This window comes from Aspergillus lucknowensis (genome assembly GCF_044049455.1).
Source record: "Aspergillus lucknowensis strain CBS 449.75 chromosome Unknown BJX67scaffold_5, whole genome shotgun sequence".
NCBI classification, from domain to species: Eukaryota; Fungi; Ascomycota; class Eurotiomycetes; order Eurotiales; family Aspergillaceae; genus Aspergillus; species Aspergillus lucknowensis.
In genome coordinates this window covers 803,465-831,299 of record NW_027263549.1, presented here as the reverse complement: position 1 = coordinate 831,299, position 27,835 = coordinate 803,465, and the positions used below count along the sequence as shown (strand labels likewise).

At 52.0% G+C, this 27,835-nt stretch overlaps 9 protein-coding genes across 9 annotated transcripts; 3 read left to right on the top strand and 6 right to left on the bottom strand.

Moving 5' to 3' along the window:
• Positions 1 to 1,369: 1,369 nt before the first annotated feature.
• BJX67DRAFT_344848 (uncharacterized protein) lies at positions 1,370 to 4,630 on the top strand. Its single transcript, XM_071028302.1, has one exon. It carries the CDS (start codon positions 1,746 to 1,748, stop codon positions 3,921 to 3,923), a length of 2,178 nt encoding a protein of 725 aa, XP_070889841.1. The 5' UTR covers positions 1,370 to 1,745; the 3' UTR covers positions 3,924 to 4,630.
• A 324-nt stretch (positions 4,631 to 4,954) lies between these two features.
• Positions 4,955 to 7,434, top strand: BJX67DRAFT_252153 (RMD1 family protein). Its single transcript, XM_071026249.1, has 4 exons — positions 4,955 to 5,206; positions 5,284 to 6,796; positions 6,867 to 7,052; positions 7,113 to 7,434. The coding sequence occupies exons 1-4, from the start codon at positions 5,153 to 5,155 to the stop codon at positions 7,340 to 7,342; spliced, it is 1,983 nt and encodes a 660-aa protein (XP_070889840.1). The 5' UTR covers positions 4,955 to 5,152; the 3' UTR covers positions 7,343 to 7,434.
• A 567-nt stretch (positions 7,435 to 8,001) lies between these two features.
• On the bottom strand, positions 8,002 to 9,783 carry BJX67DRAFT_252114 (putative C2H2 finger domain protein). The gene is made up of 3 exons (XM_071026248.1): positions 9,277 to 9,783; positions 9,082 to 9,221; positions 8,002 to 9,020 (listed from the first exon to the last, which is right to left on the bottom strand). Exons 1-3 carry the CDS (start codon positions 9,683 to 9,685, stop codon positions 8,238 to 8,240), a joined length of 1,332 nt encoding a protein of 443 aa, XP_070889839.1. The 5' UTR covers positions 9,686 to 9,783; the 3' UTR covers positions 8,002 to 8,237.
• Positions 9,784 to 10,478: 695 nt separating this feature from the next.
• On the bottom strand, positions 10,479 to 12,049 carry BJX67DRAFT_252168 (uncharacterized protein). The gene is made up of 3 exons (XM_071026250.1): positions 11,144 to 12,049; positions 10,942 to 11,040; positions 10,479 to 10,592 (listed from the first exon to the last, which is right to left on the bottom strand). Exons 1-3 carry the CDS (start codon positions 11,648 to 11,650, stop codon positions 10,536 to 10,538), a joined length of 663 nt encoding a protein of 220 aa, XP_070889838.1. The 5' UTR covers positions 11,651 to 12,049; the 3' UTR covers positions 10,479 to 10,535.
• Positions 12,050 to 13,696: 1,647 nt separating this feature from the next.
• Positions 13,697 to 14,948, bottom strand: BJX67DRAFT_370214 (alpha/beta hydrolase; the record flags this gene model as incomplete). The annotated part of the gene is made up of 2 exons (XM_071030886.1): positions 13,697 to 14,702; positions 14,755 to 14,948. The coding sequence occupies 2 exons, from the start codon at positions 14,946 to 14,948 to the stop codon at positions 13,697 to 13,699; spliced, it is 1,200 nt and encodes a 399-aa protein (XP_070889837.1).
• A 468-nt stretch (positions 14,949 to 15,416) lies between these two features.
• On the top strand, positions 15,417 to 16,846 carry BJX67DRAFT_344828 (3-demethylubiquinone-9 3-methyltransferase). The gene is made up of 2 exons (XM_071028301.1): positions 15,417 to 15,552; positions 15,619 to 16,846. The coding sequence occupies exon 2, from the start codon at positions 15,728 to 15,730 to the stop codon at positions 16,754 to 16,756; it is 1,029 nt and encodes a 342-aa protein (XP_070889836.1). The 5' UTR covers positions 15,417 to 15,552; positions 15,619 to 15,727; the 3' UTR covers positions 16,757 to 16,846.
• Positions 16,847 to 16,914: 68 nt separating this feature from the next.
• Positions 16,915 to 19,421, bottom strand: BJX67DRAFT_251835 (putative RING and UBP finger domain protein). The gene is made up of 2 exons (XM_071026245.1): positions 18,345 to 19,421; positions 16,915 to 18,275 (listed from the first exon to the last, which is right to left on the bottom strand). Exons 1-2 carry the CDS (start codon positions 19,242 to 19,244, stop codon positions 17,073 to 17,075), a joined length of 2,103 nt encoding a protein of 700 aa, XP_070889835.1. The 5' UTR covers positions 19,245 to 19,421; the 3' UTR covers positions 16,915 to 17,072.
• Positions 19,422 to 19,500: 79 nt separating this feature from the next.
• On the bottom strand, positions 19,501 to 20,926 carry BJX67DRAFT_251086 (ubiquitin family protein). Its single transcript, XM_071026244.1, has 3 exons — positions 20,787 to 20,926; positions 20,504 to 20,719; positions 19,501 to 20,436 (listed from the first exon to the last, which is right to left on the bottom strand). Exons 1-3 carry the CDS (start codon positions 20,806 to 20,808, stop codon positions 19,757 to 19,759), a joined length of 918 nt encoding a protein of 305 aa, XP_070889834.1. The 5' UTR covers positions 20,809 to 20,926; the 3' UTR covers positions 19,501 to 19,756.
• A 1,771-nt stretch (positions 20,927 to 22,697) lies between these two features.
• On the bottom strand, positions 22,698 to 25,158 carry BJX67DRAFT_378170 (Zn(II)2Cys6 transcription factor domain-containing protein; the record flags this gene model as incomplete). The annotated part of the gene is made up of 4 exons (XM_071032292.1): positions 22,698 to 22,798; positions 22,858 to 23,056; positions 23,119 to 23,970; positions 24,034 to 25,158. The coding sequence occupies 4 exons, from the start codon at positions 25,156 to 25,158 to the stop codon at positions 22,698 to 22,700; spliced, it is 2,277 nt and encodes a 758-aa protein (XP_070889833.1).
• Between the last annotated feature and the right edge of the window lie 2,677 nt (positions 25,159 to 27,835).

Below are 27,835 nucleotides of genomic sequence, written 5' to 3'. Positions count from 1 at the left end.
TGGCTGTGATCGGTTGGTCAATGTGCGCCAGACGCCGATCAGAGCAGATGAGACTCAGCAGCAAAAGCCCACGGCTTTGCGCCTGAAACAACCACGCACATTGGCCGCCTTTTCAGTTTCCACCCTCCACTTGCCTTGCTCACCAAAGATTCCTCTGTGGAAAGGGAGAATATATTAATAATAATCCGTGAGTCAAGAATCATTCGTCTGTTGGGGTCTCTTCCAGGGGATGCTCTGCGGGACTTATTCCAAATATTGGCTGCCAAGTTCTTCAGGCAGCGCGGGCCCGTTGTCACTTAATTTGACTTTTGGGACCCTGGCTTTCCCCTCACGGGTCACTTGGATATGCTTGGCCGCCGGTGTCTGGGACGATAAACTCAAAGACGATCCGGCTGTGGACAGTTTCATGTCCATTTAGGAGCCCTTGAAACAGCTGTTGAGCGTCAAGGGCCTCCATTGTTTGTCTGTCAAAGACCCAGTCGATGGGGGCGCCTGAGCGGGTGGGACAATGGGAGCTGTTCCTGGGCCTGGCCACGGGACTCAAGACCTCCGGGTGCTTGCTGGAGATCACTCCAGCATCTTTCATCCTGCTCGAAGAACCGATGGAGAGACAAGCGCAAAATAACTAGTGGCAACCTCAGAAAGAAGATAAAGTCGAGTTCATTGAGCTGCAATCGTGCTGCTGTTCAGTCCCCAAGGTTGCCCTCACTTGAGTGCAACCAAGAATGACGCTGGAGGTCACAACTGACTCCATTATTTAACGCGCCGTTCCTCATACTAGTGGCGAGACGATCACTTCCTCAGGCTATTCGTCTCGCCCTTGTGGATTTTCTTCCGAAGAATCCTTTGGACTCTGGACTCTGGACTCTGGACTCTGGACTCTGGACTCTGGATGCCGCTGTGGTGACAGACAACTTGGAGGGGATTTGGTGTCCAATGGCCTGCCTCTTTGTTTGAAAGACATTTGGGGTGGGCTGGGTCCGAAACACGCAGCCAGAAACCCAGGTCAGCCTGACAGTCGATTCAACTGGGAGAAGACTCAACTCGAAGCGGCAGCCTTCGGGTTCTGCAGGTCTGCGAAAGTGGCATTCACCCAATTAATTAATCCGATGGGTACTTGGGATCCGGACTGTCTTCATGGTTATTGGTAATATTGAGAAGACTCGTCAGGGATAATTATCTTGGTTAAATTATTTATTCCTATTTATTATTTCCATATTATGATTACGGTATTACTCCTCCAAGGGGAGGAGCCTTTCCAGCTCCAGCGTGGAAAGGTACCGAACATTACGCCCCAGAACCAGAATACCACTGCTCCCCACTCACTTCGGCCGTCTTGTTCTGGGTCGCTCTCACGCTTCGTCCTTCTGTGACGCTTCCCTGCCTTCCTTCGGCATCATCTCACTCTTCTTCCCCCTCACCCTTCCGACTTTGTCCTTCACCTTGCTCATCTTCTTCCGTCACATCACTTTTCCTTCGGATCCTATTTGCCATGGGTCTTGTTGTTTCCCAGCCCTCGTTCGCCCATCTGTATGCAAACCGCCCTTCCACCTCTGGACTCGTATCCTCCGTTGCTTGATACCTACATGGCGTACTGCCTTGACTCGCCCACCCGTGCACTCGGCCGATGACCACCTGCAACTCTTGTGTTGCTACCCGTTTCTGTTCAGAATCTTGAAGCTAGATTCGCCTGCCCCAATCCCTCGTCACCGGACCCTCATCGTACTCGAACGATCTCGCTCTGCATGCTGTGCCTCATGTCTACTCTACAAGTTCCAGAGACCGGGCTGTCTCTTTGCAGAGATAGCTCTGGCGATGATTCTACGGCTAAACCCACTCAGATTATGCGCTTGAACCTTGCTCAGAATACACTTGATGAGCTGATTGAAAGTCTCCGCCATGACCAGCCTGCGCGAATTCGACTTGGCAAGAACCCGACACTCTTCTACGGCTCCAACAAGTCCCACCACTTCCACTCCTCTTCCGAGTCTCTTCGATCTGAGATCTACACGAGAAACTCTACAGATAGCGGGAAACTATACTTCACTGGCGTCTTAAGCCATACTCTGGAGGTGCAGAAAGCCCAGGAGGCAACTGCGGCCACAGACCAAGCGCTAGCCAACCTCGAGCAGAGCTTGAGTGCCTTTGAAAGAGGGAAGGAATCCAAGAAAACCCACATTATCACCGATATTGCTGAAGTAAGGGCTCTTCGAGCTGGCGATAGCCGATCAAGCACCGGCAAGCAAGCTGCTCTTCTTGCCCGTATTCCGTCCAGCAAGGTGGAGTTGGAAAAGGATAGACTGCTGAAAAGCAAGTCGCACTCTAACCGCTCAGTGTCGTCGAGTCCGGCTCTGGGCGTTGCTCGCTCACCAATCTTGATGCCTCCCCTAACCCCAACCTCCGCACCGCTTTCTCAGAGTAAAGACCATACTCGACTCGACGCCCTCAAAGTTCCCTTCATCCACCTGCTGGCCGTCCGTGCCGTTTCTACCAAGTTCCTAGCCCGGCAAACACGCTCGTCCATCGAAGACTGCCTAGGGCTGGCCCAAAAGTATGGGGTTGAGAATAGAATTGATCCGGAGAAGTTCGACCTGAGGGACAAGGTCTATAGGGAGCTGGACGTGTGGACTTTTCCATATCCGTCTCAAGAAGACAGACAGGAGGCAATTGAGAATGCGGTTTCGGCATTCGATCGAATGAGAATTTCACGCTCCGACAAGCTGTGGCAGAGTTTACTCCCCAAGGAAGAGCGTGGAAAAGGCAGGTGTCTGTCGAGGCTAGACTTGCGAACAGGCCCAATAAAAAAGTCACTAACACCCCGGATACAAATCTTGGATGAAACGGGCAAGGATGGATATATAACGAGCCAGGAAACGGACAAGTCTGCTGGCAGCTCGGGCTCATTCAAACTTAGTGATTCTCCCGCCTCGAAACCTGGCACGAACGCGCAGAAGAAACGTAACGACAAGGATGCTTCTGCGAAGCGACCGACGGCAAAAGGAAAGCCCACAACCAACACCACACTGACCGGTCGTGTGACCAAAAAGTCAGAACGAAAGGCGCCAGCCAAAATGGAAAGCAAATTCAAGTCTGCAGAATATGTACATGATTCGGATGACGATGATACTGACCTTCCTGACGTTTCTTCTTCGTCTGAAAAGTATCATCCGCAGCAGAAACAGTCTAAACCCCGGGCTTCACCGAAACCCTCCGAATCCAAAACTTTGAAGGAGCCTTCCCGTGTGCCGACACCTAAAGTTGACCAAATCGATACCCTGCGGTCGAATACAGACCTTTCCACCGGCAAGAAACCTTCTGCCACGAAAAGACCGCCCTCACTCCCTTCGAGCTTAAAGTCTCCACAGAAAGCATCAAATGTTGTATCCTCCCCATCCACTAAAGCTGCCCCTATACAAAGCCGCAGCCGTTCATCTAGCCAGAACAATTCGTCGAGCTCATCGTCATCCTCGCCGCTGATTACCCAATTATCGAGACCGCGTATCAGCACGGAGCGGCCCGACGAAAAGCAACCGACCAAGCCGAATGGAGTTGCAAGGGCCGGCGAGATGAAAAGTTCGTTGAAACGAATGGCTGAAGTGGAACAGCCTTCAATACAAAGTGCAACCCGCGTCCGTGGTGACTTGGATCACAAACGGCGGCGCGCAGTGAGCACCTCGAGTGGTAGCACAGGTAGTGCGTCGCCGCCTCTTAGCCGCGAGCTCCTTCTGCAAAAATTACGGGAGAAGTCTCAGAGGTTCAAACGGCTTTATGTCAAATATCGTTCGCTCCACGATGCTATGGCCACCCACTCGGAGCCACCTCGAGCGGACGTAGAGAAGCTCAATCGACAGCATATTCAACTTCAGCGGATGAAGAAGGAAATCTGGGATGAAGATCGAAGGCTCCGAGAGGGACTTTCATGATTTCAACTGGGCATCGTTCTAGTATATGATATACTCTTATCCCCTTTGAGATGTAGCAGAATCGGTTATTAGAGCTCCGTTTTCTTGCTGATCATATTGGATAATCCTTTTCTTGGTCCTTCTTCAATCTCCAACCCCCCTTCTTTTGCATTCCAAACGTAGTGAGGCTCAGAATAATTTGGAATCGCTTTTCCCTGGTTTTTTGTTCACTGATATTTTGTTTCCCTCTTGTACCCTGTTGAATACCTGATGGGCTGTAACCTATGTAAAGCACGGGCTTGGATATAGAAAAATTTCTCATTAGCAACTTAACGGAGAATCGTGCCAGCCGCTGCTGGGAGTCCTCGCCCAAACTCGATTGAACGCTGAAACCCAAAAGCGGCCCCAGAGTAGGTTCTCCCAAGGTAAGGCCTGGGATCTGTACACGCACACAAAGGCGCTGCTCGATTCGGGATAAAGCTCTTTCACTCGCTCACAGTTCAATCGATTTCAAAGTGCCCCTTCCGTGGCTGGTTGTTGGGGACCGCACTCGCTGCTTGCGTGCCATGTGGGTTCACAAAGAGCATGGCAGAGACGTCGGAAAATTTTTGATTGAGATAGTCGCCGGGTGCACAGCATGCCTGTGTTCAAGGACCGCAATTAATATCCTGCCGCGGCCTCTTCCGGGTCTCGGATCGTCGACTGGAGCAAATTTCCCCAGATCGACCTGACCGAGGCCCGGGGGTCATTGAAGGTTCCCTGTCTTGGAGGCACCCTTGTCTCAGTCCGCTAAACCTGATTTGGAACTTGACCCCACCCACACGTGGCCGTGGTAAGATATTTGTGTCATGTCCTGTATTCAGCGCGAGTAGCCCGTTGACGGCAGAAACGGCCCGCCTACGTCACTATTATTTGCCGGTATCTACCGCCTTTTGCTTTGGTAAGATTGGCTGGAGGTCATTCTTGGCAGGCGGTAGGAGAGACCCGGGAGGGACAATGGATGATGGCATGATTCCTTCAGTCTCAGAGCGGTGGAGCTTCGTCATGCTGGGTTCTTTTCATGCTGCTAGCCAATTGTGGATACCACTTGACTGCGTTGGCGAAATACCCTTCCAATTCAGTCGATATCGACCCCTACGCAGCATCCACGAGGGAACTGTTTGCCCCAAGAATTGAAAGCGCGTGCTCCACGTCGGTTCGATTCTTGTCATCGGGGAGGAAAGTACCAAACTCGCCCTCTCCATGCGACCATGTCGTCCTCATCAAGAGGCCGTGGGCCGAATCTAAGAAGCCCTCATGTCCTGGTACTTCCCCACATTCAACCCAGTTGCTCCTCCTTACTTTTCATCATGACCTCCGTACTCATTACCCTGGTTTCTAGGTGACCGACTCCCGCGAACAGCACCTATCTGCACAGCCTCGTCGCCGTCGCTCTCCTGCTACCCGCTTCATCACCGTCGACAATGTCCTCCAATACGCCTCTGACATCCCATCGATGCAGCAACGGAATCCTCCCGATACAGCACGATTGCGGCCAAGGTCCCGACTGGCATCCGCAGCGAGCGGGCTGATAGGCGCTGGGGGAGGTAGTGCTCATAGGAATACTAGTGGTGGGGCGAATGCATCCAATACAGCGGCCGCAGTTGGACGGTTGGCAGCGCAGCCCCATCTCCCTCCCCGCACGACCAAGGTTAGCCAGAAGCTCGTGCTTCTCCCGGAAGATGGACTAGGAACAACTCCTGAAGACGAAGATGAAGAGCGGGAAGAGGAACAAGTCTTTGGCGATGAGGTAGTAGATGAAGAGTTGGTGCAACGCGTCGCGAAGGAGAAAAGTATTGATCCTGACTCTGTGAGACAGACGTTGCTAGCCCAGAAGAAACGATTGGGTGGAGATTTTGGCGTCGACAATGATCTCGCACCGCTCCTGGCGGAGGAAGAGCGTCTCCGCCGTCGGGTCATTGGGCCAGAGAGAGCAAAGAGCTATGCGGAGCGGTTGCCCAAGGCTCGTCGCGCGGAGAAATTGGCTCGTGTTACAGCGTATTGTACCGCACAGGCTTACAAAATGACTTCTTTATCCTCATTTGTGAAGGATAGACACGGCGGGAGGACGAAGCTTTACGACGATTGCCTGTATACGGCTTATCATCTGCCTCTGTTACCTGGACATGACGGATATAGACTGCGGAGTAGTCCGGTAGTGAAGAAGCCTGGCGGCAAATCCCTACTGGACGAGGAGATTGAGCGCAACGAGCTGCGGGATCACGACGAAGACTACCTGGAACCAGAGGAGCACTCAATCTTCCACGATCGCTCGGACGACCATAATGAGGAACACGCACGGAACGGTCACCCCTCGACCGCAGGTGTCGAGAGTTGTACTGCTGATGATGGACAGTCACGGATAATATCCCCTGGGTCTAGTGAGCCTAATAGGCTTCCGTACAACGTCGCGGAGATGTTTGTGTTCAGCTACGGCGTGGTAGTCTTCTGGAACTTGACAGCGAAGCAGGAGAAGGACATTCTGGCCGACCTAGCATTCGCAACCTCGTCCACCACGGGCTCACCACTTCCCCTTGCGACAATGCCTTTGCTGGAAGAAGACTTTGAAACAGAGGAGTTCCATTTCGAATATTCGACAGAGATCTCCCGTCCACGCGTCTACAATGACATGATCACTCTACGAAGTGGCGACCATATGATCAAGCTGGCAATTAGCCACGGCATCGCCCAAAGTACTAAACTCTGCTTCTTCGAAGAAGTCATGGCTCGCCAAATGGCGGAAGCGAAAGATGTGCCGCGCCGCCTGGCCATGACTGGAAAATTGGGTCTAAAGCGAGAAGAAGTCTTCCGAATCCTAGGCAAACTATTCAAAAGCAGAGTCGAAGTCAATCTCTGTAGCGTCACCCCTACCTATTTTCCCTCACCCATTCGCTTGGAAATTTTACTAACCCATACACCTCGCAGCTTCAAACGTCCTCGATGTTCCAAATTTCTTTTGGGAGAGCGAACCGACCCTCTACCCACTCTACATAGCCGTCCGCGAATATCTTGAAATCAAACCACGGATCCAAGTGCTAAACGAACGATGTCGAGTCTTCCTCGACCTCGCTGAGATACTATCCGACTCTATCGCAGATAGCAAGACTTCTCGTATGTATCCCTTCTTCTCACATCAATGACGAAGAACAAACCGATTGACGCAGGCAACAGGCCAAACATGGATCATCATCGTACTAATCCTCATCTCCATCGTCGTCACAACGTCTGAAGTCTTCCTCCGGTTTGGCCTCCTCTCTGCTGGGAAGGGGACCTCCACTACTGGTTTCGGTGCCGGCTTGCTCGCTAGAGCTCTACGTGGCGCGTCTTCTCCCTCTCTACCACCGTGTTCCTGTCCGGACGTCATGAACTCAAATATGACCGGGGTAGGAAATATTCCGTAATAGGAAAGCGCGCTCTTCACCGTCGCACCTTCCTCCTTTCATTTAAGCCTGAATTACCAACCCCTTCTGTCTTATGGGCAAACGGAGTCTAAGATTACTGCTTCATAGGTATATATTCCAAGTTGCTAAGTCGGTACTCCTTTGATGGGTCACGGTGGCGTTCAATAGGCTTGATTCATACTTCTACGAAGAGTGCCTGCCCATGTACTCGGATCCCAATTGCAACATGTCACTCCTGAGATCAACCTTATCATAAACTCCAAACCGTTTGTGTGATTTCGAAGTGCAACCTGAATGGGGATCAATGATCTGATTTCCCCCCATAAGGTCCTTGCTATCTCTATTGTACATAGCGGTAATAATCATGGTGGTAGGCAATAACAAATGAAACAGAGAGCAGAAAAGAACACTCATATCATGCATGTACAAAGGCAGGGGCAAAACACTGGCAGATTAGAGTAACCTTTCTTTCCTGAACCTCCCAGTGTCCCAATTCCAAGTCACATCCGAGTCCCAAAACAAAAAAAGTAAGCCCGTTCCCACTATCTATCTATACCTCATTGCCTCAAGTCATAACCGCACATTAGGGCCGCAAAATAAGACGAATATATAAGCATAACGCCCCATCTGGCGATAATAACTCAGCCCTTGCCGTTCCCAGACTCCTTTCCAGCGTTAATACCCGACACTGGGAGATGCTAACATGATGGTATACTGAACAATCGGGACAACGTGTAAATGCAAGATGTGGGAAATGATACAGAAACAAACAATAAGGGGATAAAAGCAGAACAAAGGAAAAATGTGTGCACCTTGAGCGATGGAACATAAGAGATACACGATTAGGGTCAAGGCTCCAATGCCATGGGACTTGCTTCTACAAGGCAGAAGGCCCCTAAACCGGCGTAGACCACGAGTGGTCGCTAACCTTTGGCTTCGTCTCGTAGTTTTCAGGCTCGGTACTTCCTGGTCGCCGAATGGTGGAATTTGGGAAATACATATGGGGAGGTACCGAGCCGGGATATGGGGGCCCGTTAGGCTCCGGATAACCGAAATCCGGTGCAGAACCAGGGGACGGTATACTGGTGTGGGATGGTGATGCCCACCCTATGCTGGACATATGAGGGCTTCCGCCGACACTACTCGGTCGATGGTCTTTGTTAGCAGGCGGCTCAAGCGGCTGAGGAGGTCCATATCCCGATGGATGAGACGTCATGGATGGCCGAGGGAGAGGAGCACTACTGAAGCTGGACAAAGATGGGGACGTGGCAGTGGGAGAAGCTCGAGGGCTCGCCTGCTGAAATTCTCCTCGGACATGGGGTGGAATCGAACCATTTCCTAGGTAATATTCACCCGCTGAGCGGGGTATATTGAGAGGAGGAAGATCGCCGGCTGGTGAAATTGGGTGATGGGCGGGGGAAGACGTTGTCGAATGAACGGATCCATGCTCCGAAAACATTCCATCCCCTGGCATTCTCCCCCTTTCCTTGTTTTGTCTTAGGTTCGCCTCAGTCTCTGCAGCGGCTTCTTCGATGGTGCCAGTATGGTGGTTTTGGTGGCGCGTCAATGTTGTGCGGCGGGTGAAGGTCTTTTGGCAATTTGCATAAGGACATTTATAGGGTCGCTTCCCGGAATGGATCCTGCGATGTCTGGCCAAGGAAGACGAATCGCTAAACGGCTGTACAGAGCCAAATGGTGGTTAACATTCGAAGTCATTTCTGGGGCATAGATTGTCATACTTTACCGCATCTTTCACACATATGAGGTTTTTCGCCTGTGTGTACACGCGAATGTACGGTCAAAGCCGAACGCTGAATGAACTGCTTCCCACAGCCAGGCCAGTCGCAAGCGTGTGGTCGGATACCCGAGTGAATTCGTTCTATATCGAGTTAGATAATCAAGCATCACGAGGAATCTTACTTAGAAGGTCTTACCGTGTCTGGCTAAATCACTACGCCGAGCGAAGCCCTTACCGCAAGTCCCACAGTGAAAGGTCTTCGGAGGCGGGTCTGCTCGTGTTTGAGGGATGTTGTTGGGTATTTGAGTTCCCGAATACCCAGCAGGAGCGTAGGGACCTTGCAATAAGGGAAGCTGGGGATTTGGAGGCGGCTGGGCTGGATATCGCATGTCTTGATTGATGTTTGGCATCTGATTCAGCGGAGCATGAGGAGAAAATGAGAGCACGGGCTGATCAATTGCCTCAGAGGCGCCGGGCTCAGATTTCATCCTGGGCGAGGAATTGTCAAGGTTTGAGGACTGCATGAACTGTTCCTGGTCAAACTGGGCATCCGGCGCAACCATGGCTGCAGAACCTTTCCTGTTTAGAATAGTTGTGATGTCCATGACCCGACCCAGCCTTTGCTGAGAAACGGTGGTCAGGACAAAATAGTAAGGTGTTCCAGCGTAGACCGTGATGCGTTGCCGTTGAAACCACCAACAGAGTTACCCTTCACAATTATCGGACGCGAAACGGCGGACGGTGCGTAATATTGATGCGCAAAGCCAAAGCAGATTTTGCCTACCCACTGGTCTATGAACGTCATCAGCACAAAAACTTTCAGTCCTTCCTGACGATACCCGTGCAAGAGTGGTGTTGTAAAGGAGAGAAACGGAAATAAGTAGAAATTGTCTAAGGGCAGGAATCTGATATCTCCCCAAAGGCGCATGTCGGGAGTGGTAGAACTTGACTCACGTTTCAAGTATGCAACGGCAGCTGGGAAAAGGGACAACGAAACCCGCCGCCGCTGTAGCTGCCAAATTCCTCGCGTTCCTAGCGAGCAATAAAATCAACCGAGTCAGGCGGGCGCTGGGCACAAGAGCGAGGTGCGAAGGTGTAGGTGAGATTGTTCAACGCGATTCCGTGCGCGAAGCTCGAATGTTTAGTCCAAGTTGTGATTGTGTTTCCGACGTGGAGGGTGAGTATCAGAGCGGACACGTCAGTCTCAGTCTCAGTCGTATACATTCAACAAAGCTCAGCCACTGTCTCAAGTCCTCTCACTTTCTCGTAGGCAGCCGAAGGGACGGTCGGGCGCGAACGGCGACTGCGATAGCTTGGTGGTGGCACGCCGCTTCGCGGTGAGACCGTTGCGGTTCGCGGGGTTAGCCCACTCGGTAAGGATGGTGGCTTCGACGCGATTCGGGCCAACGACCGATACTCTGGTGTTGTTGTGATGGAATCTGCGCTGCTCAGTGTTTACGAACGATCGCTCGAATGGTTCGGAGGGGTAGGAGGCGGTCCGCTTGAGTTGACCTACACGGGAAGCAAAAAAAATATCGTTAGCGGAGCGTTTAAAACAAAAGGCACTCCCCTATTCAACTTTGCTCGTGTCCCCAAAGCCATGCGCTTGTGGTATGATTTCTGGGTCGGTTCTAAGGCGAGGAAAGTCGAGAACGTCGCGTTCGAAGTCTGCCTAAAAAAGTACAAGGACACCAGCTAGCCCCTTTTTGGCCGAGAGACGTTTCATTCTGCTAGTGAACTCGAGAGGTAATGAAGGGGTACCAAGGATTTTGGGGAGGTATCGGCTTGGGGGTGCGTCATCGAACGGGAGCGGTTGGAGCCAGGGAGAGGGCGCGAAGGGGACAAAGAGAGATATACCTACAATCCAGAAGTAGGGCCGTTCGGGTGGGAGTGACTGGCACGCGGAGGGCCCTTGGATAAGGGTGACGGGCTCGGGAGGAGTTGAAGCTGAAGCTGCGCGCTGAGAAAAGAGTCAATTCAAAAATTACGACCAGCTGGGGCTGAGCCTGAACCCGAGACCGACTGCCGGACGAGCCAAAGAAGCAGGACCACAGGTGACTTACAAAGAGGATATTGGACGATATTGGACGCGAGAGGGAAGCAAAGGGGAGGAAAGGCGAGAAAAGTTTCGAGCAGGTGGGAGACGAGAGAGAATGTCGCAGTGCTGGCGCTGCGGTGGGAGAGAATATTAATAGTAAAGAGTCAAGATAGCGGAAATTGACGAAGGTTTCATAATTTACTTCGATTTTTTCTTCAACCTTCTCTCCAGTGGTGGGTACTCGATAATCTGAAAAGTGACGAGGGGATCTCTTGACAGTCGACACTCCTCGTCTCTCTCTGCTCCTGGATAACCTCATCTCATCTCGTTCCTCATTCCCCAGGACCACATGGATCTGATACAATCGGCGCTTCGATCCAGACAACGAACGCCTGACCCTGTGGAGCGAAAGCAACTCAAGGCAAGCCTCTTCTAATTTCGTTTCCTCAAGCGTGGCATGCAGTGCATTCACTTGTCCATCGTGCGACAAGGCGATCGCTTTGAACCCAATCAGACCAGCATCCCCGACCATCCGATCTCCTCAGAACATGGTTAACCGGAACGAGGAAGACGTCGAAAAAGCAATCATCATGGCTCGCTCGCGCTCTCTGGTGTCTCTCCACGTCCCTGCTACTGGCTCACAACTTGCGAGGGAGTCTCAACTCTTGTCCTCTTGACAGAAATCTTCCCAAGTATTCCCAGCCCACTCGATGAGGCGAACTCCGAAGGAGACAGACCACTCGAATGAATGATAAAAGGAGTTGATGCCCCTTTCGGTGATGATATTCCACAAGACAACGGCGCAAAGCTAATTTCCTTCTAGAAAGTTTCGAACTGGGCACCGCGTGGCACGTTGGACTGCATGGGGAAAACGAGCCATCGATGCTGCCGACGTCAGACCGTCAGGGGTTCGAGCGCAGGTGTGGGTTTCCTGCAAAAGACGAAGGGACTTGATCACACAGGGGCCTCATTCCTGCATTTTTCAGCTTTTCGTCTGCGGCGCTATTCCTGCTAGTGGATGGACCTTGGGGGAAACCCCTCAAGGAGGCTGTGAGTCTGTGATGGCATTTCGCGTCGCAGGAAAGGCAGACTCACTCCAAATCAGCCGAAGAATCCCGTTTCCCGAGTCCCACTCATGAACATGGGCCGCATCTCCATCCACGCTTAGGTCACGAACGGATTTGGAAATCACTGAACACGCTAAACAAGTCCACTTCCTTCCAGAGCGCTTCCAGAAGAATTCATCGAAGCACTCAGCCACTCCGGCCACGGCAGTGAGGGGGCTTATTGGGCGAGTCTTCCTCTTGGAAGCAAAATGGCTCCGCTGGTGTTACCACAGGCAGCACAACTCGGGACGATTCCGTCTGACCTGGCTGCAACTGCGGTAATTCACACCCTGCTCCTTTTTTCGCCCCTCACTCGATTTCATGCAGGAGCGAAGATCAGGGAAGGCATTCGACTGAACCTGTCTTGCTGTAGAGGTCCGTGATGAAGTGAATCTATGGTTCAAGGATCCGCCCCACACATTGGGCATCTTCGTTCTTGGTCAAGCCAGCTCGCCATACGGAAGAAAGAGCATTACAAATGACTTCTAGGAGAGCCCGGGGGCCGACACCGCCGTAGAAATTGTGAGTCGATCTCGATAGTGGCTGAAGAATGGAAGAGCATGCCCCCTGTCCTGGGCAACAAGCCAAATCATGTTGAATGACTACGCAATGCGCATGTTGCAGCGAAAGCTGTGCAAGGGCTCCCCAGGTGTCAACGGACCAAGAGAAAGTTTCGAAGCCGTTATGGGACCCGGTTTGGCAAAGAACCGTTCCACAACCCTGAAAACTCCGTACCTTCTGTCTCCGATCTCGGCTAGTTTACCACACCCTCAAGCAACGCTCGTTCAAGAGACATAGAGATCGCTCTCCACTGACGCTTGTTCGACCTTATCTGTGGTCACTTGTGTTCAAGCTGGTCTACAAGGCATGTCTACTCTCAAATCTCCCTGAAACGGGACGGTTATACATGATACATCTCTTTCCACAGCCCGACCACTGCTGGCATAGATATTGGACACACCACAATGTTCGCTGCCTTGTAACCCCCATCGTTGAGACGAGGTTGCCTTAAACCTGACACGAGTTTCGGGATAACCATGCCTCCTCAACTTTGTCGTGTGCATTCTACACTTTCCATATGATCCTGGAACCAAGATAATGATCAGCCGGTCCCTACGCCACCTTGATACGATCCATGCTCTCAGATTATCAAGAATGGGTCCCGTGTGGCGATCCGCAATTTGGGGTTTGAACTTGCTCCCGGAACCAGAGGACAATGTGGAATGCTTCTAGAAGAGACGAAGAATCGGGATCTGCCTGTGGAGGACAAACCGTCGCTATTTGGGAGCACGGTGGAGCCCACTCCGGTACATTCCGGGGTGTCCATGCTCGTCGAAGGTTGGCCCATGATTATTATCGACCTCAACACTCCTCGCCTACTAGTATTGCATCCTCTAACTCAACAAAGAAAACTGTTCCATTGTCCTGAAATCAGCTGTCCCACTAAAAAACAACGCTAACAATTTCTCAAGTTAGCTGCCCCCCTCCAAGGCAGAACATATCAGCTCCGCAATATGTCGGTAGCCGGGCATCAACTCTGGATCATCCTCACCTAGAGCTAAGGCTAGGTACTTCTTCTCCTGTCCCCGAGCTTCTACAGACTGCCACACATGCTCTTTCCCCTCCGCAAGCTCGAACCGCACCTCGGCCCCGTCGCGCCGTGCAGCCTCTACGAACTCCTCAATATCAAAGCGGAATAAGGGCTCCGCCGTACCCGCCGAGACCCACGTTTTCGCGGGGAGGATATCCTTCCACGACTCACGTCCAGAGGCGGAACGTGCGAAGTTCCCGTACAGTTCTGAGTATTGGGCGGTTACATTGCGGCGCACTAATACAGAGAATCGCTCCAGCACATGTTTGAATGAGGCGCTTCGCGAGTCAAGGGTTCGATGCTCCGCCCTCGCGTCCGGCCCGGTTGGGTCTAGATTGACCCACGGGCTGATCAAAAACGCTGCAGCGGGTTTCGGGAGATCTGGGGATTGTCCACGTAAATGGCGCTGATATAGAAGTGTGAGGAGGGAGAGAATTAGATGGCCGCCAGCCGACTCGCCGACGAGGTATATTTTGGACGGGATGATGTTTTGTTCATTTATGAGCCATGTATATGCGGCTGCGGCCTGAACGAGTTGTGTTGGCAAGGGTGCCCTGGGCACGAGAGTGTACTCAAGAGAGAAGACTGCGATAGTGTGGCTGCGCCGTGATAGGGAGTCTGCAATTAGGAGTAGTTCGGGCGCGTTGTCGAGAGGGTGGCCCATAACATAGCCTCCGCCGTGCAGGTGAAAAATGACGAGGTCTGTGTCCTGGAGACAAGATCCAGCAGACATGTCACGGTACACCCAGTATCCGGTAAAGTCAGGCTTCTGCACCTTCTCAGCGACTTTGAATGGAGCATGGGCGTAGCGGGGCGACTGCTGCAAGATACTGCCGGTTTTTGCACCCGCTCGCTGGATTACGGAGACTGGAAGACGAAGGCCAAAGCTGTGATATATTAGAAAACCGTTAAATTCGCTGTCGTTGGTTGGCACCCTACCACAAAACGAGGTCATGGCTGATCTGCTCCTTGGTGTCATTCCATTCGGACAGTGCGCCTTTGCGATATAGGGATGCGAGAACTGTGAGAGGCGCGTACAGCAGCAATGTAATCAACGTCCAGCAAATGTCCCACGTCGACAGTCTAGGTGGCGCTTCGAGATCATGGTTATCTGTGCTGAGCGCTTCTGGCATAGCTAAGTCCTGCTTAGAAGAGATAGCTGCCAAGATGCATTGACTGATATGACTTAAAACATTCAAGGTGGTGAAGGGGAAAGTTGGGATCGAGCTGCGAAATTGGTTCTGGGCGATCATCACCGAATTCTGCAGTGCGGCTCTCACCGGCTCATCCCCTTCTGCACGTCCGAGGAAACAATAATATGAACCACTCGAAATCGCCAGTGGAATGAGAATGACCTTTCATCGTCTCCGGAGAGGTTGCGGCGTGAAAGCCCGGGATTTAGATATGAAACATGCTGGCGAGCCGAGGAACAAGATTTGACACAATCACTTGTTTCATATTGGTACGTTTTGCGCCTGGCGGCCTTCAATCTCAGAGGATTCCTCTTGCCGATGCATGTCTCAGCTCTGCAATGCACAGTGCATACTGGAGGATGGGAACGCGTATGTGTCAAGAGGTCAAGAGAGAAGGGAAGAGAAGAGAGGGGAGCAGCGTGAGTCTTGGCGTGTTTGTTCTGCATCATCGGAGATCAACCACCGTCTTCACCTCCTCAAGATTCAGCAAGTCGTCAAGTTCTGAAGAGCAGCCGATGCTGCTTAACTCGCCTAGCTGATCATGGTACTGCCTGCTGTACCTCAAGTTACCTCTATTCCATTGGAAGAAGCCATTTCTAACGGGAACCAGACCGCCACGACCCCATAGTTCATGTACATCACAGCCCATCCTATCTCGCTCAGCAAACCCACCACACAGTCTGGAGATTGAGCCGTTAAGGCTTACAGCCCACAGCAGAATGGCATCTATCAGGCCAACCGTCCGCACTGCGTCTCTCCTCCTCCGCTCTTCCGCCCGCCGCTCCCACTCAACCTCCGCATCCTCCGTCTCTGCCTCCGAGGTCTCACACTTTTCCTCCCTGGCCAGCTCCTGGTGGGATCCCACAGGTCCCTCGCGAGTCCTCCACCTCATGAATCCTCTCCGCCACGACTTCATCGCATCCTGCCTTTTCGACGGCGCTCCAGAAAGCACACTGAAGCGAGAAAGTAACCCGAACCCACTGCACTATCTCGACGTCGGCTGCGGTGGTGGCATCTTCGCTGAGTCCCTCGCGCGCACTATCCCCCTCCCAGACCCGGGAGCTCAACCTGGAACAGAGACTGTCACCCGCGCCGCGTCAATAACAGCCATCGACCCGACCCCTACCCTCGTCCAGATCGCGCGCGATCATGCCCGCAAGGACCCAAAGGTTTCTGCGCATCTGCAATCCGGACGGTTTCGGTATGTGAATTGTACACTTGAGGATGTCATAGCAGAAGCCCCAGCTACAGAGTCGAGTTCAGATGTGGGGGGGAAGGGAAAGATGGTGAGAAGGGAAGACGGCTTCGACGTAATAACTCTCTTCGAGGTCCTAGAGCACATCGACACAAATGCATCACGCTCCCCACTTTCCTTCCTCACGGATTGTCTGCGCCTCCTCAAACCCGGCGGATGGCTAGTTGGATCGACGATTGCACGGACGTGGCCTTCATTTCTAATAAACCAGGTCATCGCTGAGGCGCCGTGGCCAGTCGGTGTTGTTCCGAAGGGTACGCACGAGTGGAGGAAATTTGTGAATCCGGATGAGTTGGAAAGCTGGGCGCGCGAAGGGTTGATGCGGTGTTCTGATTTGGAACAAGGGTCGGTAATGAGGAGTGGGAGCGGAGCGTTGAGGGGGATGAGGTGGAAGTGTGCGGGCGTCGTCTATTTCCCAGGATTGGGCTGGAATTTTGTGCCTGGATCGGACTGTTGGGGGAATTATTTTTGGGCAATTAGAAAGGGCGTATAATCCTCTACTCCCGTCCCGTTGATACCTCGATGTAGTATATTCTACGATAGGGGGGTTAGCGTAATATACCGCGTATAAAGAAGCCATAGATATGCATTCTCTCTAATAATTTCGCGCATTATCATACTGGGACGATATACCGGCATCGAGAAGGCAGACCGAAGCTGGACATATGAGCTTGAAATCAGTCGGGGATATCCTCAGAAAGGAGCTACTTCCTCGATGTCATGAACGACGAAAGGGTATAATGATAGCCGACCGGTTGCACACGGCTCGAGCAGCTTGAGTGGTTGAAATAGATAAACACAGTCCAACACTACCTCGTCTTCCCTTTGCCCTTTTTCTTTGAGCTACTGGGCGGGTCTGGAACACTGACAGTCCCCTGGACGACCTCCTCGCCCTGGTCCTTGAGCTTCTCAGACCCACTAATGAAAAACGTCAAATCACGATTCTGCTCGGTGAGATCCATGTTCGCCACCTTGAGGGCCTCAACCTCGGCCGTGATATGCTCGATCCGTTCCATCAAGCTCTCATTCATGGTCTTCTCCTCGCGCCATTCGTGTTCCATCTTGCGCGCCATGGTTTCGAATTTCTCAGCGCGCTTCTCGGCCCGAGTCTTGTCGCGTTCTAAATCGGGGATGGTTTCATCACGCATCTTATCATACTCACCTTGTAAACTGTGGAGCGTAGCTGTGGCGGTATCTGCAGCTTCCTGGGCGGAGGCAGCTGCTGCGCTGGCCTGGGAGGCTTTGTCCACCGCCCGTTCGAGAATTCCTTCGAAGTACGCCCGCTGGCTCTCAAGCTGGCTTGTGAGGAGATGCGTGTATTCAACGCTCATGTTCTCCAGCTTTTCGCGAGGAACTGCGTCAGCCCAGTCGGGGGGATCGAGCGCGCTGTTGTCTGCCGCTGGCAGCTCCACAAGTTTTCCGTCCGTCTTGCTTTGGATAATGCGATGCACATATGCGTCTCCGATGTAATCCCAGACACGCTGCGTGGCAAGGTCCATGGCAAAGGCATGCGAAGTCTCGCTGTAGTGCGCAAAGGCGTGAGCGCTATCGTACCGCCCACATCCGACGTTGCCACAGATTAAGCAGACCCAAAGATTGATATCAGAATGGCATACGCTACATTCGGCGGGAGCACTGTCGTCAAAGGGGAGACCCTGACTCGGCTTGCGGAATTCGTCCTGAGTATAACGGCAGACGGGGCAGCCGCTGCCCTTCCACTTCTGAAGGCATGTACAATGGAAAACATGTTGGCATATTATAGTGAGTAGGCCCGTGGTCTCGTCCATTCGCTCAAGGCAAACTGGGCATGTGGGTAATTCAATCAACGATGGCGTGGGTGGAGCGAGAGGCTTTGTCAAGAGCGTCGCCGAACCGATGGCAGTCGGCTGGGAAGCCGGAGCTGTGTGTGACGGCGGCGCAACTTGTTGGGTTGCCGATATACTAGACTGCGCATCTGAATAGACACCTTGGATCTCAACGCTTTTAACAAAAACAACATGGCATGTTTCAGGCTGCAGCAAAGCCGATGGTTAGGAACGCCAATGAAAACAGAACATAACAATCAGCTTCAGACTACATACCTCCATGCTATTGAAAACTTTCCCATTCCACTCCTTCTGCCATTCCTTTGCTTTCGTTCCGCTCCGAAACCTCATCAAAACCATGTACCGATTTGCTCGCGCTGTTCGTATCATCCGGAAATGACTGACATCCTCCATGGTTGCCTCGCCCACAAAGCCGAGAAAGTCAGAAGCCGACATGTAAGACGGCACAGCAAGGACGCATAGCGTCGTACAATCCTTCCCTGGCTGCAAAGCCGACCCTCCTCCACCTTGCGGACTCGATATGCTGCTCCTTCCCCCTCCTCCAGGCTGCTGGTCAGCGTAGGGTCGCCTGGCAACCGCAGCCGCAGATCCCTTCAGCTCAGCAGGGTACTCATCCGCAACCAAGAATGGCGTCTCCTGTACGTCCCGATACAGATGAACAATTCCCCATGCGCTTTCTGAGGATTTTTGATCCAGCGGGAAATACTGGCCCTTAGTGCGGAGGCCACCCAGGATATCAGTCCCAATTCCCGTAGTGACAGGGTTCTCCCTCGGCCTGGGAACCATGTCGACGCACTCAATAGAAACCTTATCTAGTCGGAGATCCTTCTTGAGCTCGGATGCACTTGTAGGTACCTTCGTATAGGGCGAAGAGGAAAGCGGGTAGGGACGGGGGGAGGGGCCTGTTTTTGAGGCAGAGTGTCCGAAGGTCTCCCCTGGGGAGTCAGGTAAATCGCATTGGTGTCTCCTGGGTAGCTGGCTGGGAGCGTTCCGACTAGTCAAGTTTGACGGGCGCTTCCGGAATGGGAGAAGAGCCTCACATGCGGAGTCAAAAGATAATGAGCTAGCGAGAGATGGGTCGTTAGTAAAGCTGTTTAGTTCGGACTGAGGGCGTGAAAAGAGATCGATCGCGAGATGATAGAAAAATGAGGGCATCCCGGCCAAATGCTCATGTTGCGGGACGGTTGCAAGTTCTCATCTAGCCACTCCACCTTGCCTTGAGGATGTATCCATTCGCGTGCCGATCACGTGAAAGTGCACCTGTGGCAAATGTCTTTAGCGCAAACCGACGGTCATGATTATTGCTTCTTTGAAGACAGGCAGGCGGGGATCCAATTTGTATATTTCGGCGTCTTCCTGTTGCCAAAGCGATGCTCCTAAGGCTTGAGGCAGGCGGAGCGTTGTGCATCTCGAAACTACATGATAAAGGAAGCGTTGCTACTACATGAGAGTACAGGCCTTGGAAACATAACTTGTTTCATTCAGTTCTCGATAAAGGATAGGAGTATCGTTATTCACCATCAAAGTGACAATTGGGTAGTAAAGAAAGGTATGACGAGGTATTCCCAGATGAACCGTCATGAAAAAAAAAACCCATCCAACGCCGTGCAGGTCAGGTCATTCAACACAGGGATGAGCTGTTATGTGATTTAGAACAAGGAAAGTCATTAGTTTCCACCACGGAGGCGGAGGACCAGGTGAAGTGTGCTCTCCTTCTGAATGTTGTAGTCCGAGAGCGTGCGTCCATCCTCCAACTGCTTACCAGCAAAGATGAGACGCTGCTGATCTGGGGGAATACCCTCCTTGTCTTGGATCTTCGTCTTGACGTTATCAATCGTATCGGAGCTCTCAACTTCCAAGGTGATCGTCTTTCCGGTAAGTGTTTTTACGAAGATCTGCATACCACCACGGAGACGGAGGACAAGGTGGAGGGTAGACTCCTTTTGGATATTGTAATCGGAGAGAGTGCGACCATCTTCAAGCTGTTTTCCAGCGAAGATAAGACGTTGTTGATCCGGGGGAATCCCTTCTTTGTCCTGGATCTTGGTCTTCACGTTGTCGATAGTGTCGGACGACTCCACCTCCAGGGTGATCGTTTTTCCAGTGAGAGTCTTGACGAAGATTTGCATACCACCACGCAGACGGAGCACCAGGTGTAGAGTGGATTCCTTTTGGATGTTGTAGTCTGACAAGGTACGGCCATCCTCAAGCTGCTTGCCAGCAAAGATCAGGCGCTGCTGGTCAGGAGGAATGCCCTCCTTATCCTGAATCTTGGTTTTAACATTGTCGATGGTATCGCTAGACTCCACCTCAAGGGTGATCGTCTTGCCAGTCAGGGTCTTCACGACTAATGAGTCATCAGTATACTGTTCTTGGCAAGGTGGCCAACGAGTGGCGAATCTGGTAAAACTTACAGATCTGCATTCCACCACGCAGGCGGAGCACCAGGTGAAGAGTGGACTCTTTTTGGATGTTGTAGTCGGAGAGGGTGCGACCGTCCTCAAGTTGCTTGCCGGCAAAGATCAGGCGCTGTTGGTCTGGGGGGATGCCCTCCTTATCTTGAATCTTGGTTTTGACGTTGTCGATGGTATCGCTGGACTCGACCTCAAGAGTGATGGTCTTGCCGGTGACTGTATAGAAAGGTGGCGTCAGATGGTTGGCTCAGTGTTAATTGATGAAAAGTAGGAGAGTTCTTACGGGTCTTGACGAAGATCTGCATACTGCCGGTGATAAGAGACCTAGATCGATCAAGTTGCAGATGTTGAGGGTGTATAGAGAAAAATATAAGCGAAGACAGATGGAAGAGAGATTTCAAGGGGAGATGTGAAGGGGGAAAGGAAGTGGTCACGAGAAGGGGAAGGAAGAAGGGCTATAAGTACCTTCCGGAGGAAGACACAAAGATGAGGGGAGGCGAAGCAACTTAGTCAGTGTCGGTCAGCGGTTCGCCGATAACGTGATGTCAAGCCAAGGCTGGACCATGCCAGATTATTCCCGATCGAGACTTCTAAAGGCATTCTTTGCGGCAGGCACCCGGCCGTTTCTCTTTGTTTTCTTTGGTTCTGGCGCCTACCATCAATTTCCATGGTTTTCTTGCCATTCACCGCGGCCACGCCGGTCGGACTCCAAGGCTTCCAACACTGTGAAGAGGTGCTGGCGATCTTTACCTTTCTCACACTACAAGGAGGGAAGAAGTCATGGATGGATTTCATCTCCCAAGGTTGACATGATTCCAGCCACCAGTGACTCAAAGCACTGCCATTCGAAGCATCTGTCCTCGTCCTGTGCCATGCCATGTTTCTTCCCACCCGATACGATAAAATATGAGTCTTGCAGAATGGCTGATCTCACGTGTCCCAAACAGCTCTTGTTCAAGGAGGTGCAAGCAGCCCAACTCCACCGCCACTGACGCCACCAGTCAATACGCGTCCCCTGTTGATTCGCTTTGGGGAACCTCCTTGAAAGAGGTACCGTCTGTGGAAGTAAATTCAAGGGTCGCATCAATGTCTAATCCGCTGGTATGAGTTTTGTTCATACAAGGCAAACTGGGGTCTTCTTTGCCTGCAGGTTGCGACAATCGGCGAACAAAAAAGGATGGATGACGTGTGTCAGTCACTCTCTCGGGGAGGTGGGTGGATGCTTGGAGAAGAAGAGGGGCGATTCCGGCTGGAGCGGCCATTCCGGCGATCAGGTGATCGTCGCATGCGGTTCGTAAAGGTTGGTCCAGCATCATGCCAAAGCTGGTATCCCTGCTTTTTGCACTTTGCGACCCGGCCGCAGTAGGGCCTTCGGACATGTTAAGGGAAGAATCAAGACGCACTCTCGAATTCTAACGATCTTCAATGCGGGTGACATTCCTAACTCTGCAAGAGGAACAAGGAAGCACACTCAATGCTCAAGAATGTACGGAGTTTGAGCGTTCGAGATCATTTCGCTGGCTAGTGGACTTCAGAACCGTCGATGTACATGAGATATGCGCTGGACTGGGTCAAACTGGATATCATCATTGAGGTCTCGCGAGGAGGCTAGTCTTGAGACGACCATAGCCAACCAAGAGCGCTTTTCCCTTGGCTAAACACTCCCCAGCTCTTTATCAGAATCCGCGCCGCGGAGAGCCGCCAACACCCAATACTTAACACAAGAAGTCAGAAAACAAGAGGGTAAGTACACAATTGCAAATGCACAGTATCATGAAGCGAAGAGCTAGTCTGTCGCACAATTCGACAACTCAGTTGCCGTCATGATTCGCTGTTGAGCATGTTCATGACCGTATCATATCGTGACATCGTGATCCTCATCATCGCTGCTGTAAGTACTGTGCGAGAAGGTACATCACTAAAGGGGAAAGAAAAAAAAAAGAGCGTAGCTTAGATACAGAAATAGGTGTTTCAGGCCAGAACTTGCAACACAAAGGGGGAAATACCAGCTCCCAAAGCGGAAACAGAAAAACCAAGGCTTACGAGTCCGAGATAATCAAATGCAAGAAGACAGATGACAAGTTGCTGAAAGCTTCACGACGAGTTCTCATAATCATAAATGCTGGCATGTGTCATCCAACTTTTCGTGTCGTTAAATGCCAAGTTGTACCCTATCTGGTTGATTTCGATCGTTCTAATTCGCACGAATAACAAGTCTGGAAATGAATTTGTTAGATAGGCAGTCAAAGTCATTCCTGTTGAACTTGGAGGTTGAGCGGCCACGGAGGTATCTCTCTGCGAAGGGTTAGCACGGAAATCTGTGGGAATGATGTCGTGGGTATTCATATTCTTACCGAATTTCTCAACATGTTGACGGACTTCGGTCATGGTGTTGCAAACATCGGGATTTGAATGAAGCAGGTGGTGGTGCTTCGATGTTTCCCAATCGGTGAACGCAGGCAATTTCTGAGAGATCGCCTGGAACAAACCAACAATTACACCCACGGGTGTTGTCTCCATATCGGTACAGAATTTGCCCACAGCGGAAGCATCCTGTTCAAGAATGTTAACGCGCCGCCGCCGTAAGGAGTTAAGAGGAGAAAGGGATCACTCACTTGGGTGCGATAGTGGCAGTCAAACTGCATCTCTTCCCAGACTGCGAGGAGGATTGACGCCAGTATGAAAATCGTGGGCCAGTTCTTCAACTTGTCGCCACTGTAAACGCTGGAATAGAGGCTAGAAAGCTCCTCTAGAACATCTTTCTGAAGTTCACGCCACATATTTGCCATAGCACACTTTATTTGAAAGTTGATCATCACAGGGGCCATCGTCTTGCCCTTGAACTTGGACGTCTGATCATGAATCTTTCCTAAGAAACCATCCTCTTCACCTAGCCCTTCCACCATGGTGACGTGCAGGGTCAGATTGTAGGCAAGAATAAGTTTCAGTGCTTTGCGGATCACAGGCATTTTCGTGCGGAAGTAGTATCGGAATGCAGTTTTCAGCATTTGGGTCAGGAATGGTGTGCCCTCGAAGTAATCATCCACGAACTTCTCAAAAGTGCCGTTGCCATCAATGTGGCGATCAAGATAATCAGACAACATAGCATGTGATATTCCCTCCATTCCGGCAGATAATTTTGCAGTTTCAACCTCATACTGAGTGGGTTCACGGTGCATAGATTCCACCCAGTCGATACTGAAGCATTGCTCGTCATGTACGTATACTTCCCGGGCATTGATTGGAAGAACTTGCCCATAACCATGGGTAATAAAGAGAGTCTTCTCGTGCTCTGAAAACCCTTTAATATTCCCAACTGAGAACCCCATAGTGATATGTCGTTCATAGTCCGCTTTCCAATCCTTCATGAAGTAGCCAATCTCCTTGATGTCAATACGGGTGCAAGGAACCTGCCATAACCTTGCATGTGAAGGTTTGCATCCTGCACATGGTTCGCCCTTGTCGCACTAAGTAGGTAGTTAGCAGATGTACCAGAATGTTCCGACCCCTGTATGATCAGCGATCCTTACAGTCTTCTTCAGAAACTTGCAGCGCAGGCACGCTCTCAACTTCCTGATTTCGCTGGCCTGCTTTCGCTGATCAGGCCTGAGAGGGCCTTTACGTTTCCCAACCTTCTTCTCCGTGGTTTCAGACTTTCCATTTTGAGACTGCTTTCGGACCTTGGTCTCTGCAGTTCTCGCAGCGATTGGGCTCTTGCGAGAGGGCTTTCTGCTGGGAGGGGAGGATGAGGACTGCGAAGCTGTAGAGCGGGTCGGGGATGTATCTTTCTTCGCTGGCACTTGAACGGGTCGGACAATGGCGGCGGGACTAACTGCTATGGGGGACTGCGAGCCATGAGAGGTATGATCGAAAGAAACGCGTCGATTCACGGGGCTGTTGAAGGAGGACTCGAAATTTGTTTCCGAACAGGGTGAGTTGGCTGGGTTTGATACATCGACAACGCTACCGTAAGAGGTCGAGTAGGATGATTCGGAGAGACTTCTGTCGTGAAGAGTCTGGGTTGGGTTGATAAAGACCTGATCCGGTAAGGAGAACTCATGCGAGTGGCGGGGCTCAATCATGCTCCAACCGTTGTCACTGCTCGAGCTGGTGAGGGACCGGACTTCGAGGTACGTGTCCGTTGGTGAGCTGCTTTCAATCATGCTCTGGGGTGCGGTATATGAAGACATGTTTGGAAGGCCGTGAGACTGAAACCCGAGAATGTCGGGTTGAAGATCCTGGTACGGGTATGAGACCATGTCAACAGGAGCGGCCAGCGGTATATAAGGACCATCTAGTAGACTCGTGCTCATTTGACCATGGGATCCTGACATCAGATCCACAGGAGACGAATGGATTGCCATGCCATAGCTTGAGGCAGTGAATTGGGGTGCGGCCGTTGCCTCATCCTGGGGATACTGAAGGTGGGGTTGTAAATGTTGGAATTGCCAGTCGACGATGAGGTTGGCATCCTGGGCTACCGACGGTTCAAAGGCGTGACCGCTGGTTTGTAAGGGTGAGATATCTCGTGAACCATCAGTCCGCTGTGAGGCCTGGTGGTCCACCGCCACCGGCCACGACTGCGGCTGAATGTAATTTCTCGAGTCATAATCAAGACCGATGAAACCGTCGCCGGTTAATTCAACATTGGACATTGTCACGGCCGTCTATCTGCCGACCTTCGAGGAGAACAAAGGCGGAAGTAGAACGAACAGCGAGTTCACGACGATGGGTTGAGGATCAGTTCGCACAAGGGAGGAGAGAGGACCAGGACGGAGCGATGGCCAGGAAGCCTCAGGGAAAAGGCGCTCTCGGAGGAGCAGAAAAGCCCAGAATCCGGGGGTGTGAAAGAGAAGAAGAGGGCACAGCGATAGGATGAGACCATGGAGAGCGCAAAGCGGTGGGGGGAGCAAAGCAGCGGTGAGGCGGGATACGCTAGGGGATCCCGGGAAGGAGTTATCGCTATCATCGAAAGTGGGGGCCCTTCTTGGCTCAAGAGCAAGGCCATCTTGCGACGCTTAACGCCACGCGATTCCACTCGTGGCGTTTTCGTTGGTTCAAGCTCGCGCTTTCGATGGAGAACGAGCACAAACCTGCCTGTTGGAGGCTAGTGGCCTCGCTTCAGGAGACAGGGACCTCAGATGGCCAACCCAAGCAGAGAATGGGCTGGCGACGAGCCACTCAGGCGTCAAGCGCCTGGTCCCATGATTGTCTTCGCAATCTCGAATGGGCTTATGTCGACTGCTCGTCTGGGTAATTGGGACAATGGAAAATGGCGAGCTCGCCAGGCATGATATCTTTTGTTGTTCCCTCGACAATTGCCCACCGTGGACGGCGCTTCCGAGCCGCTCACAGAACAACGCGGCATCATTTCGCGGGTCGACGCCTGTCATCATCATCTGACATTCAACATTTGAGAACAAGTTCAGTAATCCAAAGCTTGGCCCAGATTGCAGGTGAACTCAACAAAGAAACAAATTATGGGTTCTGGGTTCTCAATGGGCGTTCCATGGCACCGTGCGGGCTTTCCGAGCGAGAAGACATGGGATGCTCTCTCGGGAAAGGAAGATCAGTGGGAATCATCGCCTCAGATCTGTTGAGGTCGGAACGCTTGCCATTGGTGAATGGCGCTGATCAGTGAGCGTGGCATTAACAGCTGGAAACGAGAGGAAAGCCTGGCCCGGAATGACCCCACGGACTCAGCACGGCCCTCGTCGAGCAGCCGTGACAGGGCTGTCCCTCGGAGTCATTGAGGCCTCAACAGTTTCTGTCATTCTGCTCATGATTTGAAGTTTCTCGATTCTCTATGGCACGAACAAGCGGAACAATGTAAGAAATCTTCCGTCTTCTCTCCAGCTGTGGAGAGACATCGGACAGTACTCGATCTCCCCAAGCCTCCATGCGTCTGACTCGAAGCAGTGGTCAATCACCACGGCACACATGTCTCTCCTGTTGCCAACAAGGTGGCTGACGTTGCACTAGCTCCAATTTTGTTTAGGGCGCTCAATGTGCAGCATCATCTTCCAACCCCGGTTCAATCTTTTTTTTGGGCCTCTGGCGGGGGAAAGAAACAATGATCTTGTCAAAGGGACAGGCGGGTGAGAACGCTGCTGGTCTCACTCCTCCTCCGAGTCGATCGGTCATGATTCTTCGACGGCGTGACTTTGATCGCGGCAACAACGCATCAGAAAGTTCAAAAAAAGCCCTCTTCCCCATCCCCCGCCCTGACGGTTCCGTCATTGTCGTGGTGCTCTTGGAAGTTGACATTGTTCTTTCGGCCTCCCAGTCGAGTGTTTGTGTGCGGAAGGGCAAAGTGGCGACGGTCGCGAGGCAAGCTCTTCAAACTTCTGACAGATCCGGAGATCGAGCGACAGGTCATATCTTGCTCCCCAGCCGAGCTGCAAGGTGGAAAGGGTCACCTCGCTGCTCTGTCCCTGGCGCATCGTCATGAGGCATCCCTGATGGATTTAAAGGCTAAATATGGGCAAGAAGAGTCAGAATGGAAGTGTTCCCGCGGAGGCGCTCCACCTTGATCAAGCGCCCAACGAATCGAGTTGCTGACTGTGATCCTTATCAAGATCACTCACTCATTGTGACCTGCAGGCTGTCATGCACGGCCGCAATCCATCACACAGCCTGCCGCACGCGTTTGACCACATTTGCCTCAGGCCAGGTTCAAGTGGAAGCTTGAGGAATTGCTCGCAGCGCTAAATCGTAGAAAGGTGTCATCGATTCATCTGTATCTGCACTTTGCCTGAGGAAATGGAGCAGAAAGAGAGGACCACGAATAACTTTGACCAGGTTATGCAAGCCATAGTCGTTGTCACATTAGTTGTTTGTCAGCGGCAGCTCAAGGAAGGAAACCTGGCCAGGACAAGCCGGGTTGCATGAAGTTGTGGTACGATTGCCCTCTTTCTGTCCCGAGCCGTCGAAGGTACCGAGAAATAAAATGAATAAAAATGTCCTGAGGAGATTGTTCCTTCGGATGATGTGCTGATGCAGACTTGGTTACTTCGAATGGTGTTGGTGAGAATTCAAGTTGCGAACGAGGCAAGGGAAGCCGCCAAGGGACCACCTGTCACGGTGGCTGGTCAAATATGAGGGAAACTGTCCTCACAGTGCCGAAAATTAGCTTCCACGAGAATCTCCATTCCGAGGGGGGATGTCGGCAGATTCATATCCATCTGCTTGATACCGAAGGATATTTTCCCTTCCGCGGCTCTCATGCTTGATCCAGAAGGCCCCGAAGTGGGACAGGGTCGCCTTGCGCAGTTGGCTGGTTCGCCATCCTGGGTTGAGCGGCCGGCGCCGGCTCGTCGGCAGAAAAGAACA

Coding starts and splice junctions, on each gene's coding strand:
- BJX67DRAFT_344848 (XM_071028302.1), top strand. CDS start 1,746: ATGCTGTGCCTCATGTCTACTCTACAAGTTCCAGAGACCGGGCTGTCT.
- BJX67DRAFT_252153 (XM_071026249.1), top strand. CDS start 5,153: ATGTCGTCCTCATCAAGAGGCCGTGGGCCGAATCTAAGAAGCCCTCAT. Junction 6,797..6,866: donor CAGAGTCGAAGTCAATCTCT/GTAGCGTCACCC, acceptor TACACCTCGCAG/CTTCAAACGTCCTCGATGTT. Junction 7,053..7,112: donor CGCAGATAGCAAGACTTCTC/GTATGTATCCCT, acceptor CGCAGGCAACAG/GCCAAACATGGATCATCATC.
- BJX67DRAFT_252114 (XM_071026248.1), bottom strand. CDS start 9,685: ATGGACATCACAACTATTCTAAACAGGAAAGGTTCTGCAGCCATGGTT. Junction 9,222..9,276: donor TAGTGATTTAGCCAGACACG/GTAAGACCTTCT, acceptor AACTCGATATAG/AACGAATTCACTCGGGTATC. Junction 9,021..9,081: donor TGTGTGAAAGATGCGGTAAA/GTATGACAATCT, acceptor GGCTCTGTACAG/CCGTTTAGCGATTCGTCTTC.
- BJX67DRAFT_252168 (XM_071026250.1), bottom strand. CDS start 11,650: ATGGTCGGGGATGCTGGTCTGATTGGGTTCAAAGCGATCGCCTTGTCG. Junction 11,041..11,143: donor TATCGTCCAATATCCTCTTT/GTAAGTCACCTG, acceptor CTCTTTTCTCAG/CGCGCAGCTTCAGCTTCAAC. Junction 10,593..10,941: donor AACGGCCCTACTTCTGGATT/GTAGGTATATCT, acceptor CTTCCCGTGTAG/GTCAACTCAAGCGGACCGCC.
- BJX67DRAFT_344828 (XM_071028301.1), top strand. CDS start 15,728: ATGGCATCTATCAGGCCAACCGTCCGCACTGCGTCTCTCCTCCTCCGC.
- BJX67DRAFT_251835 (XM_071026245.1), bottom strand. CDS start 19,244: ATGCCCTCATTTTTCTATCATCTCGCGATCGATCTCTTTTCACGCCCT. Junction 18,276..18,344: donor AAGTTTTCAATAGCATGGAG/GTATGTAGTCTG, acceptor GCTTTGCTGCAG/CCTGAAACATGCCATGTTGT.
- BJX67DRAFT_251086 (XM_071026244.1), bottom strand. CDS start 20,808: ATGCAGATCTTCGTCAAGACCC. Junction 20,720..20,786: donor GCAGATCTTCGTCAAGACCC/GTAAGAACTCTC, acceptor CTTTCTATACAG/TCACCGGCAAGACCATCACT. Junction 20,437..20,503: donor GCGTGGTGGAATGCAGATCT/GTAAGTTTTACC, acceptor ATGACTCATTAG/TCGTGAAGACCCTGACTGGC.